Below are 14,606 nucleotides of genomic sequence, written 5' to 3'. Positions count from 1 at the left end.
CCTGCAGCAGGCAGCTGCCAGCAGCCAGGCTGCGATGACACGGCGGCGCGTTGTTAAAACGTCTTAGCGCACTTTCTTAGAATAATAGAGCGTTAGCAAACAGTAGAAAGAGAAGAAGGGGAGCAAGAGAAACGTGAAAAAATAGAAGCAACGGCTGGTTTGCACAACTGATGGCCGCCACTGTCATCGCGGCCTCATATTTCAGCAACCCAGCTCGGCTAAACTCATTAAAATGCAAAATGAGCGCAAAATATATATTAAAGAATGCGGCGAGATGCGGCGGGGTGCGGCAAGGCTGGGCGAGGCCAGCAGCATAAGCCAAATGCGCTGCTCTGCCCTGCCCTACCCTGCCCTGACCTGCCCTGGCAAATACCTGTCTATATGGGGATAACTGTATTGGAAATGCCAGCAGCTAATGCATGCAGCAGCTACGACGTGCACAGTGGAACAGGTGGGCAAGGCATGCGAGTGAAAACTTGAAATATGAGTGCGAAAATCATGTTTGATTATAGTTGTTATCTTAGTCAGTTGGTAAATTTAGCTTAGATAAATATGGTTGATTAGATCTAAGTTGAAGCTCAGCAAAGAGAATCTTTGGAAACCTATAAGCTTGTGAATATCGTTTCAGTTAGCATATTAAATTGCATACTGATTCAGGGGTTTTAGCTGAACTTAGTCTATGTATCTATGAATGTGTGATCAGAGGTATAAATGAAAAGAAATGACTTCTAATGGTCTAAGAACTTAAATTTATGAAGCAAAAATTTTCTGTTGACTAACATTCTCTCAGCTTCAAATTTGGAAAACATTATAAAAAAATCTATTCGTGATTAGTAAATATAATTATATATTAATTTTAATTTTAATATAATTTTAAAATATAATAATAAAAAAAAAAAACAATAAATAAATAATAATATGTGTTATATGAATACATTTTTTTAAATCTATAAAACACAAGAATTTTGATTTCTTTTTATTTTTCTATAAATGAATATTTTTCAATATAAAATTACATTATTAATTTCTCTCTCAATAAGTCCGTGCCCTGGAATACATTTCTAAATTAACTTATTAAAATATCCTTGAGAAATTCCACTTTTAAGTGGAGTTTGTAGAGAATGAAGTTACTTGCTAATTACAAAAACACTTCGCATATTTAAATTCCCGATTCGATGCACAAACAGTTCGCATTTGCTGTGCCACAGTGCAAAACTCTATATATGGCATGGAAGAGGCTTAGAAAGAACTCGGCTTAAGCCGGTGCTCCAGGAAGACACTGGCCATGTTTTGGATGTATGAAATAAAAATAAGCATAAGCTTTTCGACCACGCTACCGTTATGAGCAAACTGCAATATTTCCGCACAGCTTATGTACCACAGACACACACACGCGCGCACACACACGCAGCTATGGACTAAATCCCAGCAGCAAACCAGGAGCAACAAAAACAATAACAACAGAAACAGCAACAACAACAACATCTGGCAACGCTTAGCCACTGACATTTGTATGTGTGGTTATCCCTGGCAGGACTCTAGGACGCGCTGGCTAGCCACCTCATTGGCAACAGGGGCGTGGCGGGGTGCTGGGGGCACGGTGGTTGTGCGGAAGGAAACAGTTAATACTTCTGTCTGTTATGCGCTTACTTCCTGTCTCCATTAAAAGTCATTCTTTTGGATAATCCTTTTGGCAACATTATGGCAAGTATTAAAAAGTTTTTTTTTTCCAACTCCTGCTGCTGTTGCTGCTGCTGCTGCTTCGCCCTTTGCTCTTGCTACCTAGCGCAAACTTTTTGCAGGATTCTTCCGCAGTTGCGAACTGGATTTGGACTTGAATTTGGATTTGTTCTCAGTCTGCCCGACTGTTCCGTCCAACTATGTTTTCTGTCTGACTGCCAGTTTATTTCATATGTGACCATGTTGTTGTTACTGCTGCTGTTGCTGCTATTGTTGTTGTTGTTGTTGCTTTGACTGCGGCTGCCACTGCATGATAACCATAAATATTGTGTGTAATAGAAAATGTTTTGTAAGTGCTTTGCTCTGCCATTTTTTACGCGCATTTTTCTCGTTTATTTCGCTCTCAATTTTTCTAGCTTGGCCTGCCGCACCTCAGTTGTAGTTGCCTGTCCCATTTCATTTGCAAAACAAGCCAAATGGGAACATTGCTAAAAGGAAGACATTTTAATGCGCTACACAAATGTTTTTTCGTGAGTAGTAAAAACGGCATTCTACACTATGAAACAAAAATATAGTTTACCTTAGAAAAACAAAAATATAGTTTACCTTAGAAAAATATTGAGCAAATTAGTTTTAGTTCACTCTTTAGTTAGCGATAGTCTTGTTTGTTAAGAGTGTGACTTTATCGATTTCGTATAAAAAGGAAACAAATTAAAATAGCTCTATATAATCCATGCTTACAATGAATGTGTATTAATAGAGCTGGGCAGATATAAAAAACACAGCTAAGTCAAGCACATCAATTCAGTTTACTATAAAAATTATTTAGTGTATGTATATGCACATAATCATAGTATTAAACATATGTTATCATATATATTTTTTTAAAATTTTTAAAAAATTTAGCAATTTGCTACAATGTGAACTGCAAGCGAATTTCATTAAATATGTTTGACATTTTTCGTTTCATATATATATATAAAACATGCATAGCCATTTAAATTAGCTCAGCTAGCTTCAAGTTTTTCGCCTTATAATAAAATCAATTTTATTTCAATAAAAACGTTAACTCTTTTGTCAACAAATCGTAGAAAAAATAGCCCCAGGCCAAGCGCCTGACAAAAAGCACAACTATTAGCTCCCCAGGGAGCTGGGCAGCTGGAGCAGATGTCGGGTGTTGAACGTGTCAATGGCAGGACTATTGTCCTTAATGGAGGGGCGCACCTCAATCACACGCAGGCGAACGAGTAACAGTAGTGGCAGTGTGTGTATGTCGGTGTGTGTGTGTGCGCGTGAATTTGGGTTGTGGCGGTGGCCCATTGATTGCGATTGAAAAGTGATGAGGTGTCAATTTTTCATGGAATAAAACCCAATAAGGGATGTCAGGCTAGTGAAAATTGATAGAGGTGTTAGAGGGGTGTGGGGGGCGTGGCAGGGAAATGACGACAAGCGCTGCCAACGCCATAAATTTGCATAGAAAACACATTCACTAAAAACACACGCACATTAACATATTTTAATGGTGTGCGAGTGTGTGTTGTATGTGTGAGTGTGTGTGTGTAACGCGAAAAAAAAAGCAACAATATGGCCGCTGGTGTCATTTTAGCCTTTTGCCCTGTTTGCCTTCAGCATTTTATTGATGCCAAACACGTTTCATGCCAGAGTCAACCTTTTTTCGAGCTGCAGCCGAAATTTGAATAATTTGTCGACAAAGGCCAACAACAGGTAGGCGGGCGTGGCAGGCTGGTAGGCAGACTAACAGCCAGCAGCTAAGGATAATGCAAAAAGACCGTTTATATTCATTTCCATAGACCAGATATAAGCCGACAACTGAAACATGGCTACTGGGCGCGTAAGGCAGGGGAGGGCAGGGCGCTGACTGAGGCGTGGTATTTGGACTAAAAACACAAACTGTGTTCGGCTTGATTATGATAAATGCTGTCGACGATTGAAGGAATCAACTGCAAAAAGGTGCGAAATGTTGCGGCTTTTAGGTGTTACCCTTGATGAATTATTGTTTCTGTATAATTTGTAAATATTGAATGCTAAATAGAATATCTTAATTTTTGAATACATGCCGAGGACCTCTGTAGCTCTAACTTCTTATTTACTATTTGATAGATACAGCATATTTGGCAGTTAATTCTCGAAATTCTTCGCTTTGGAATACCCGAAAATAATATAAAATGATTTCTATTTTTTCTTTATTTTAGATTTTGGGAAACTTTTTGTCATAAATTTTTGGAAATCATATTTTATTAAAGGCACTGTTGATTGAATTTTATACAAAATATTGAAGCATTATGCGAATATTATTTGCTATAAAAGATTATTGAATTATTGTAAAAAAGAAGTAGGATAAAGACTATAGAAGTCAGGGAAAATTTTTATAGAATAATTAAAAAAAAAAAAAAAAAAAACCGTAGCTCTTAACGTAGTTCATAGAAAAGACATTATTAAATATTATAAATTCAATTCATTTGTAAATTAGTCAAAAATAATTTCAATTTATTGATCAGCTGTTTCAGTAACAGCTGGAACAGCTGCTGAAAAGCTTTTTCCATAAAAAAAAGAAAACGCACACAACTTTTGACATTTTCTAAATGATTTTTCCGCTGTGATCGCTGAAGTGAAATGCTCGTGAAAAAGCTGCTCAGTTTTCGACTCACTTCCAAAGCGCACACACAGCGTAGTACACCAAATATTTGTGTGCCCCAGAATTCGTTCAAATATTTGTTTTGCTGCAATGTGCTGAAAATTCCAAAAAAGAGGCGAAAAATGTGGCATGGAATTATTGTGCTGTGCTGCATGTGGAGTGCATTTTTGTTGCACGAAACTCTGCAACAAGAAATCAACATTGGTGAGGCAACTATATAGATACAGTAATGCATATATACATAGATATTTAGTCACATGCTATGTATTCCCCCCTTGCAGGCGCCTTTTTCTATGACAATGAACTGGAGCTGGAAAAGGAATTTCTGGCTGTGATAAATACCATTAACGGACCTGAAGCGGAACAAACTTTAAGATTTAATCCGTTGATAAAACGCCTGAAGCCGGAAGATAGCAGCGTTATTCTACAGGAATACGGTGCGTATTTTCAGTACCCATTCCCCAATAAATATAAGAAAAAGCTCATAAAACATAAAAATACCAAAAAAATTGACTTCGCTTTCAGCATGCGATCTCATAGATAATGGTGTCGCAGCTATTTTCGGACCAAGTTCACAGTCGGCCAGCGGTGAGTATCGAAGGGTGGGGTAAACGATCCATTGGCGTTCCATGTGTATACAGACTTTGTATAGAACGTGCGAGCAAAATAAAAGAAATGAAAAGAGAACAGTTCGGCAAAAGCTCCCAAGCGAATGATAAGCAAAGTAAAATGCCAAATATATTTGTTTGTCAATAAAGAAAGAAAGCTTTCACGAGAAATGGAGGCATGGTGATTCGAAAGTTTCTAAGGGAACTCAGCTATCAGTAAAGGAATATTCAGGAATCTGAATATTTTTATTTATGGATATGGATAAAATATACCTGAGAACCAATTTATTTGAAGTACTATAATACAATTGAAAGTCTATAGTCGGCCATGTTCTTCATAATCATTTTTTTCCTATCCAGTATACAATGGTAATTGTGAAAAAAAAAAACAAAAAAAACAAAAAATGGTATGTAAAGTCTCAGCTATTAGCACATCGTAAAAGTATAGGAATAATATATAAATATTATTGAAATATGTATATATCGTATATTATATTAAATAGAACGATTTATCTTCAATTAGTTGAAATATTACGATCAGTTTTAGATACCAGACCCTTTTATTCAGTCAGCCCTTCTATGCAACCCCACAACATCTTCCCATCCACAATCTTTCAGATATCGTTGCCTTAGTTGCGAACAATTCTGGCATACCGCACATAGAGTTCGATGTGGCCGATGAGGAGTATATGGAGGAGAAGCCCAACCATCAGATGACCCTCAATATGTATCCCTCTCTACTGATACTCTCGAAGGCCTACGCGGATATAATTCACAATTTCGGCTGGCGCAAATTCACAATAGTCTATGATGCAGATGATCGTAAGTAGCCCCCCATTAGCTCACTCGCTCTCCACTCACTCAACCATTGCTCTGTTAGCTAGGGCTGCTGCTCGATTGCAAGATCTGCTGCAGCTGCGCGAGGTGCACAGCGATGTGGTGCGCGTCCGCAAGTTTCAGAGGGGCGACGACTTTCGTGTCATGTGGAAGAGCATAAAAGGAGAGCGCCGTGTAGTGCTCGACTGTGTGCCCGATATGCTCGTGGAGCTGCTTAACTCTTCATCAGAATTCGGACTGACGGGACAGTTTAATGTAAGTGAGCGTAGAGTTGTGAATACCCTGTATTTTAAGAGGGAGGTATAGTTTGTTGGTAATGGTTGTTGGAGTAAAGCCTTAGCTGATTCATTTGCCAGTGGTCTTTGAAAATTGTTGTTTATAGATTTTACAATATTAATAACTTATTGAATTTCTTTAAATTCGATAATTATCGTTTCGGTTTCAAATTCTTTAGAATGATGTTTCACCTTAAGTTTGTCGAATATGGCGATTTTGTTAAACTTGTCATAGCTTATGTGCATGCCATGTCATCTGTATATCGATAAAACCGATACTAATCGATATGCGATTTTCTCTAGTAATATTATCAGTTTTATTTCTTGTCATCTATAGATCTTTTATATTCCTCTAAGTATAGAGTTGCATAGACAACTCAAATAATTTAAAAGTTGTCCCATGTTTAAAGCTTGAAATATCGATATATGAGTTTTAAGAAGTATGATTTATTATTTACCATGTATATAGTAAGATTATTTGATGAATATTGTATTTATTCGGTACTTTGATTTTTTTATAGATTTATTATTGATGAACTATGATTTATAATTTAGCATGTCTATAGTATGAGTAATAAACGATTTTTTTCATTCACTATATAATTTCTCATAAATATAATACATATTAAATTAAAAATATATATTTATATAATTTATTGTACAAAATCTTCATTCTCAGCACATTTTTCTTACCAATCTGGAGACGTACAACGATCACTTAGAGGAGCTAACTGCAGACAATGAGACATTTGCTGTGAATATAACAGCAGCTCGCATGCTGCTCAATCCAGCGCCGCCTCCGGTAAGTCAGATGTCTATCTACATAATTCTCTCTCAGTCAATTAACAATATCTACATATGTAATCCTTACAGCACGTTCAGCTGTATGGCTATGTGACGCAACGGGATAATATTGTCTCGGAGAACAATGAGCCACCGCGCACTATACTGCACGACCTGCTCTACGATGGACTTCAGCTGTTTGTGCAGGCCTGGCGAAATGCTTCCTACTTCTATCCGGATCGCATGATGGTGCCGCGCATGAATTGTGAGTCGGCCGCAGCAGGCGGCCGCGTTTGGCAGATGGGTCGCTATTTGACGCGCCTAATGAAGGGGGTAAGTGGCCAAGGGATGTGCGAGGATTCTGTTCCTGATTGCATTAACACATTGAATCCGTGCGGCGCAGACTTCCGGCGTGGGCAACACAAACTTTCGCACCAGCCATTTACAATTTGACGAGGATGGACAGCGGATTAACTTCAATATTGAAATTTATGATCCCACCGACAACATAGGTGTGGCCGTCTGGGATACGAGGGGCCAAATCACACTTCTCGACGTCGAGATGAAGGTGCAGAAGAAAATTGTTTATCGAGTTGCCACACGCATCGGTCCACCCTATTTCAGTCGCAACGAAACGGCCATGGAGCTAAATCTAACGGGCAACGCCATCTATCAGGGCTATGCGGTGGACCTTATCGATGCCATTGCCAAAGAGGTGGGCTTCGAGTATGTCTTTGTGCCGGTTGCTGATCAGCAGTACGGCAAGCAGGACAAGGACACCAAACAATGGAACGGAATCATTGGCGAAATTATCAATAATGTGAGTAGAGTGGGAAAAAATGAGATAGATGAGGAATGATGCGGAATCAGAAGTGATTCATAACTATAATAAATATTTACATTCCGAATATAATATAGTAACTGATTCCGAAATCTTTTTTTTAGCACAAATTTGAAATTAGAAAATCTTTTAAACATATTGAATATCTTATTTTGAGTATGCATTCCTGTTAAGCAAATGCATATATGAGTAAACTAAGGCTCCCATTCCAATTGCTTTTCGCTTCACAGGACGCCCACATGGGCATCTGCGACCTGACCATTACTCAAGCACGTCGCACTGCGGTGGATTTTACGGTGCCGTTTATGCAGCTGGGCGTCAGCATTTTGGCCTACAAGAGTCCGCCCAAGGAGAAGGAGCTGCACGCCTTCTTAGAGCCCTTCGGCGGCTCGGTCTGGGTGTGGATTCTCATCTCCGTGTTTGCCATGTCATTTCTGAAGGTGATCATAGCGCGGTAAGCCGAGATAGTTTAAGGTAGAGCTGGGAAACTATCGAGAATAGTGATGATGATTTTAATGCAAATATGCGATTCAATCGATATTATCGTTTTTTAAACTTCTCTCCTTAGAAACTTTAATATTTTGCAATACAAGTGATCATTCTAATGCCCATGTCTAGCGATAGGATCAAGACAACATAGTAGAAAAGTAAAAATTTGATAGTTTCCCAACTCTTAAGGAACTAGAGTAGCCATCATCATCTGATATGACTTTCTTTTAGCATTGCCAAGGCGGAATGGGAGAATCCGCATCCTTGCAATCGTGATCCGGATACGCTGGAGAATCAGTGGCACCTGCACAACACCTTCTGGCTGACCGTCGCGTCGATCATGACGGCTGGCTGCGATATCCTGCCGCGCAGTCCGCAGGTGCGTCTCTTCGAGGCCACCTGGTGGATCTTTGCCATCATTATAGCCAACTCGTATACGGCCAATCTGGCTGCCTTTTTGACCAGCTCCAAGATGGAGGGCAGCATAACGGACCTCAAGAGTCTCAGCTCCCAGAAGGCTGTCAAATTTGGCACCATTTACGGTGGCAGCACCTACAATCTGCTAGCGGAGTCCAATGAAACGGTTTATCGCCTGGCCTTCAATCTGATGAACAACGACGACCCCTCGGCCTACACCAAGGATAACGATGAGGGCGTCGAGCGCGTACTGACCAGCATGGGTGACTACATGTTCCTAATGGAGACAACTACGCTGGAGTACAATCGCGAACAGCATTGCGATCTGCGCTCCGTGGGCGAGAAATTCGGCGAGAAACATTACGCGATTGCCGTGCCCTTCGGGGCGGAATATCGATCCAATTTGAGCGTGGCAATCTTGCGTTTGAGCGAACAGGGCGAGCTTTACAATCTGAAGCAAAAATGGTGGAAGAACTCGAATTTCACGTGCATGGAGGAACCCGATCCGGATGCCACACCCGACATGAACTTCGAGGAGCTGCGCGGCATTTTCTACACTCTCTACGTGGGCATTCTGATTGCCTTCATCATTGGCATCATCGAATTTGCGGTCTATGTGGGGCAGGTGGCGCTCGATGAACGCGTGAGTTGCTTTTACAGATTATACATTATTATTTTATACAATATTATATGAGTAACGATGGAGTTAGGATTTTAGTGGATAGTAGATTGGACTTCGTCAAGTTTTTTATTATTATAGCTTCATTTATATATTTTAATATAACAGTTTTTTAATATCTCTTGTACCTATTACCAGCTCACCTATAAGCAAGCTCTCATCAAGGAACTGCGCTTCGTGCTCTGCGTGTGGAACAACAAGAAGCCCATTGTGAGTGGCACGCCCTCGCCCAGCTTGGCCACCTCCACGCCACGTCCATCGATGCAGAAGTCGTTGGAGCCCACACCGAAGTCGTCGCGTCGCATTGTCCTGGGCCGTTCGTCGGAGGAGATGCGCGAGCTGCCGCTGCCCTCGCAGGGGGGAAGCCATAGCCGTAGCCGTAGCCGGGAGCAGGAGGCGCGCGTCTGATGTTTGTCCAGTTGTTAACTGTTATTTTGAAGTGCTCTTCAGTTATTTGCAATAAAGGCCACGCCCACCGCATTTTCAGCGCGTAATCAATTTGCAGCTTCTTTAAGCTTGAAATTACTTGGCAGCCGCCGCGGGCCAAAAGTACGAAAGGGTGGCAACGGGCGTTCGGAGATTGTTGCAACACGAGCCGCATGCCGCTGCGCTGTGGAACTGGAACTTGCCACACGGCTCGCTGGGCAGCCTGCAAGCCCATTAATGTGGCCCCCGCAGAGCAGCAGCTGCGCCCCACTCGCCTTTTCCGTGTCATCTTCGCTGCCCCCTTTGCCGCAGCAAAAGCTGCCTGAGTCTCTCAATTGCGTTATTGGAGCTTATTGACATTTTATATCCCCCAAACTGACGAACGTCATCTTTGTCGCCTCAAGGGCCGCTCCATCCACCTCCATATCTGCTCGCTTCACTGTGCATTCCTTGCAGCTCAGCCAGACGTATTAATGCTCCACGGCAAGTTATGCTGGAAGCTATGAAAGAGGCTAGAGCGCTTCGAATACTTTCCAAATTTCTATAGAAAGTATTTCACTAGCTAAATGTAGTTTTTGGCTGAATTCGAAACTTCAACTTAATCAAGTCAGAAGAAAAAAAAAAAAAAAAAAAAAAAAAAAAATAGAAAGAATATTTTGGTATTAAATTTTAAGTACTTTTGCTATTTGAAATTGACTTGATATGAATAAAAAAAATAAATAAATAAATAAATAAATAAAATAAAATAAATAAATAAATAAAAAAAAAATAAATAAATATTAAATAAATATAACGAGCATTTGAGCTTATTTATTTTACTTTTTTTTTTATTTATTTATATATTTTTTTTTAACTTTAAATTTTATGTAGCTCATTATTATCTAATTTTTATAATATACTATATTTTTTTAAATAAAATATAGACATATATATGTATTAAATTATAACTCAATTTTATTTACACATATTTTTTCATTTTAATTTTTAAATCCGTCTGATTATTATTATTATTTTTTAATTTTATGAATTTTTATTTTAATTCTTTTACTAAAATATTTAATAATAATTTAATCTGTTTTGTTAGTCAGCTAACAACAAGAAAATATAGTATTCTTGATGTATTCATTACATTTTCAACATATATTGCATAATGTCCCGTTCGACATATATATTCCTGTAGGGTATTTTATATTAAAACAGCAACGCACACGGCGCAGCCACTGCAACTGCAGCAAGTGTGAAAACTGAGATGTTGTTCGTACATAAACATGCATACACACATACATGTGTGTGCTCTCTGCGTGTGTGTGGCATGGGAGAGTGGAAGGGATTGGTCAAACGCTTGTATTCTGTCGCCTTTAGCCCTTGGTGTATTTGTGCTGTAATATGAAAAGCTTTCCACAAGCAACGCCAATGACAACAGCGAAGCGAGCAGCGCAGTCAACGACAGTGTGTGGCTCGCAATGCAATTCGTATTTTTGTTCTTTTTACATGTCTCTTTTTTGGTCGCCTCTTACAGTTTTTAATTATTTTGTTTGTCAGTTAAAAAGAATCGTTGTAGTTGTAGTCGTAGCATATCAACCACCCTCAGTAACAGCGCACTGTTAAACTTAACAGTGCACTGGCAAAGAGTCTCCACGCTTACCAACGCAAACTCTACACACTTGTTGCTCTCACACAGTATGCGCATAAGCGCACATACAAACTCACCACCGCTAGCCAATGGCTGAAGGCTGGGCGACAAAGCGACAAGTTCCACACGTTCCACACACAGTGGCAAAGGCGCAACCCCAAATAAGAGCAGCTGTAGAGAGTGAGCGAGATGGAGAGGGAGAGCAAGCAAGCGGGGTGGATGGGTTGTGTAGGCAAGTGAGTCTTATACTCTTATACGCTGTTGGCTGTCGCATACAGCACGTCATTTGTTAATGCCGCGCACGTAAGCAATTTCCGCACGAAAGCGCATTCCTTGAGCCTTTAATGTACTTTTTGATGTTAACAAATTTTTGTACATTTGTTGTTGCCTGTCAACCCAGAGAGCGCTCGTGTGTGTGTGTGAGAAAGAGTGAGAGAGAGAGAGAGTGAGATGGACAGTAGCTTGAGCTGAATGCTAAACGGCTTTATGGATTAGTCGCTGCATCAGCCGATGGTGGGGTGAGGTGAATTGAGTGCGAGTGATTAGAGGTGAATAATAAACAAATTAATAAGTGGCAACGTTTAGCAGCGCAATCAACAGCTGGAAAGCAATTTTCCAGTCCAACAACAAATTTGTTGTGAGCAGAGCAAAGCAATTGTCGTGGGTGTGAGTGTGTAAGGGAGAAAGTGAGAGACAGAGAGGGGAAAACACAGCAGGAGGCACAGGAACAGGAAGTCAACTTGATAAAGCACTTGAAGACGTTTTGCTGCACACACCCACACACACACAACAAATTGCAACTGCAATTGAAATTCACGTGTGGGCCAAATCCAATTAGCCCACATAAATCGTTCGGCCAACATTTTTTTAATTAACTGCAAGTGCAGCGCGAACAAGTCAGCCGGCAAAGTGATAATGTCCAGATACAGATATATATAGCGCTGACTAGGGCCAATTTATAGCACGTTCTCAACGTAAATTGCTCTGGCAAGGCAACAAAGTGCAAGAGGAACAATGCAACTAACTGCAAGTCATTGGCAAGCGAACGGGTGTGTGTGCGTGTGTGTGTAAGGCTCTTCTGATTGATGAGCGATAAGACTTGGCCAATGACTTGCGAGAACGATAGAAACGAAACATGAGAGTCTAGAGGTTTGCGTGTGTGTGTGTGTGTGTAACGATCGGTAAATCCTTCACTTTGTTGTTGAGTTTGTCAGAGCAAAGCTTTATTGAGAGCTTTTATTGTGAAGAGCCATTGACTTAGCAGAGCATAAAATTAACATACATATGTATGTAAGTAGGCAAGGTAATTAACATGTGTAAGTGCGTAAGCGTGTTATGATTTGAGTTAAGCTCGCATTAAAATTCTGAGTTAAGCTCAAGTCAGGAGATCATTTTAGAACTTGAGACTCTGAAATGTGAGTTAAGCACCAAGCTTTTTAACAGCTAAAAAATGTGAGTTAATCTTGTCGAAATACGAGAGCAGGCAGAAGTTTAACGAGAGCAGTTAATGGTAAATAAGCTTATTTTTCAAGAGCTTAGCTGAAACATAAGTTAATGAGTTAAGAAGATATTAATGTAAGCTCTGCGATCTATGAGAGCAGCATAAAAGCTTGGCGAAAATGAGAGTTTATTCTACATTTTTCATTTGAGATGAATTCCCTTAAACCATTACAATTTTTAGAGTATTATCTGCACACTAAATTAGTAAAAATAAACAAATTTCTATCAATTTTTTTTTTTTACACTTGCCAACTCTCATTCAATTAATGGAGTTTTCCAATTGCTCAAATGGCTTATCCAGAGCATTTTTGCAACCAAAGAAAAGAATTTTGTTTATTTTGCGTGTGTGTGTGTGTGTTTGATGTAGGTATTATTAGCACATGCCACAAAGTTGTTGCAAGCATGCTTGATGGCTGTTGCAGTGGCATTTGGCCTCAACAAATCCTTGAGAGCTTCCAACACACAAACACACGCACACACACAGCAAAAGTCGAGTAAATGGTGCATGAAATCGAAGCTTGGAGGCTTTCTCTCTCTGTCTCTCTTTCCCGCTCCACTTTCTCTACTTTCTTTTACAGCCAGTTAACAAACTTCTGTGTTAATTACTCAACTGCCACATAAAGCAACCAATTTTTGTTGTTTATTTTTTTGTTGTTGCCAAAAACTAGTCAAAGGCTGTGTGTGGGCGTGGCAAGCGGCACAGAAACAACATGAGCACCAACAGCAATTGTTGCCAGTTGCCAGTTACCTCAGCCTTGTCACAAGAGGCTAAGGCGTACCAAGTTTGTTTTGTGCCAATTTGTTTGCCTGCAAATACCCTGTAAATTTAAATGAAGGTATGGGATAGGTAGATTTTTCGAAGCAGGGGAGAAATGTAAAATGTATTTTCTATATTTTACAATTCATATTTTATATTTTACAGCTCATCATTTACAATTTATGTTTTGTAATTTATATCTTATGTTTAAAATTTAAAATTTAAAATTTTATCTTTTATCGATTTTATATATTGAATATTTTATATTTTGTAATTTAATTTTGATTTTACATATAAGGTATTTCTCATAAAATCGCGATATAAAGTAATAAGTAAAGTCTTAGTCATTGGAAGAATTCCAAACATTAAGATAAAGAATTTTTCACAAATTAATATAATTTAAAATATGGTGTTATCTCTGATTGTTCTCTAGAAATGCTTCGAGATGACAGGCTAAAAGTAAAAAGTAAAAAGTAAAAAAATGCTTACAGAGCATTTTCTAGTCGAGCATACTCAACTCGAACAAAACTAACTCATTGTTTGTTGTTATTATTGCTTAACTGTTTGGTTGTTACACTAGAGTTGCTGCTGCTGCTGCTGCTGTTGCTGATGCAGTGGCCATTGCTGTTGCATCTCAGCCAATTGGCTTGCATAACTGTTTACAGTTATGCAAATGTGGCAGAGCTGCTCGTAAATGCAAGCATTTATGAGGCAGTTGAATTGATGCTCATTAATAACAGTTCCAAGCTCGATTCCACTCGACGATCGCTGCGAAATAATCATTTAACTTGCAGCTAACAGGCGGAAGCAAACAAAAAACAAATTGCAAAACCAATGCAATTTTTCACAAGTGTGTGTGAGAGTCTGTCAGTGTGTGTGTGTGTGTGCCAAGACAACATCGAAAACAAATAAACGCGGCTAAAAAGCTGCGAGCTGCGAGCTGCCAAGACAAAGAGCAAACACTGTGGCTGCCGAGAAAAAACGGAAACGGAAACGCGTCGCACAAAATGTTGACGAGTGTGCGA

The 14,606-nt window shown here is 39.5% G+C and overlaps 1 protein-coding gene across 1 annotated transcript; it reads left to right on the top strand.

The window, feature by feature from the left end:
- Positions 1 to 4,326: 4,326 nt before the first annotated feature.
- Positions 4,327 to 9,759, top strand: GluRIIC (Glutamate receptor IIC). The gene is made up of 11 exons (XM_018004897.2): positions 4,327 to 4,540; positions 4,618 to 4,773; positions 4,862 to 4,924; positions 5,563 to 5,766; positions 5,825 to 6,036; positions 6,736 to 6,858; positions 6,930 to 7,172; positions 7,243 to 7,659; positions 7,911 to 8,134; positions 8,401 to 9,229; positions 9,404 to 9,759. The coding sequence occupies exons 1-11, from the start codon at positions 4,459 to 4,461 to the stop codon at positions 9,671 to 9,673; spliced, it is 2,823 nt and encodes a 940-aa protein (XP_017860386.1). The 5' UTR covers positions 4,327 to 4,458; the 3' UTR covers positions 9,674 to 9,759.
- The last annotated feature ends 4,847 nt before the right edge of the window (positions 9,760 to 14,606 follow it).

The sequence above is a fragment of the Drosophila arizonae genome, chromosome 3, assembly GCF_054131065.1.
Source record: "Drosophila arizonae isolate 15081-1271.41 chromosome 3, UAZ_ARI_1.0, whole genome shotgun sequence".
NCBI lineage: Eukaryota > Metazoa > Arthropoda > Insecta > Diptera > Drosophilidae > Drosophila > Drosophila arizonae.
This window is presented reverse-complemented; position numbering and strand designations above follow the sequence as displayed.

Bases quoted from the DNA above. Each gene is read 5' to 3' on its own strand.
- GluRIIC (XM_018004897.2), top strand. From the start codon at position 4,459: ATGTGGCATGGAATTATTGTGCTGTGCTGCATGTGGAGTGCATTTTTG. The intron at 7,660-7,910 runs GTGAGTAGAGTG...TTCGCTTCACAG, and splicing joins TTGGCGAAATTATCAATAAT to GACGCCCACATGGGCATCTG. The intron at 9,230-9,403 runs GTGAGTTGCTTT...ACCTATTACCAG, and splicing joins AGGTGGCGCTCGATGAACGC to CTCACCTATAAGCAAGCTCT.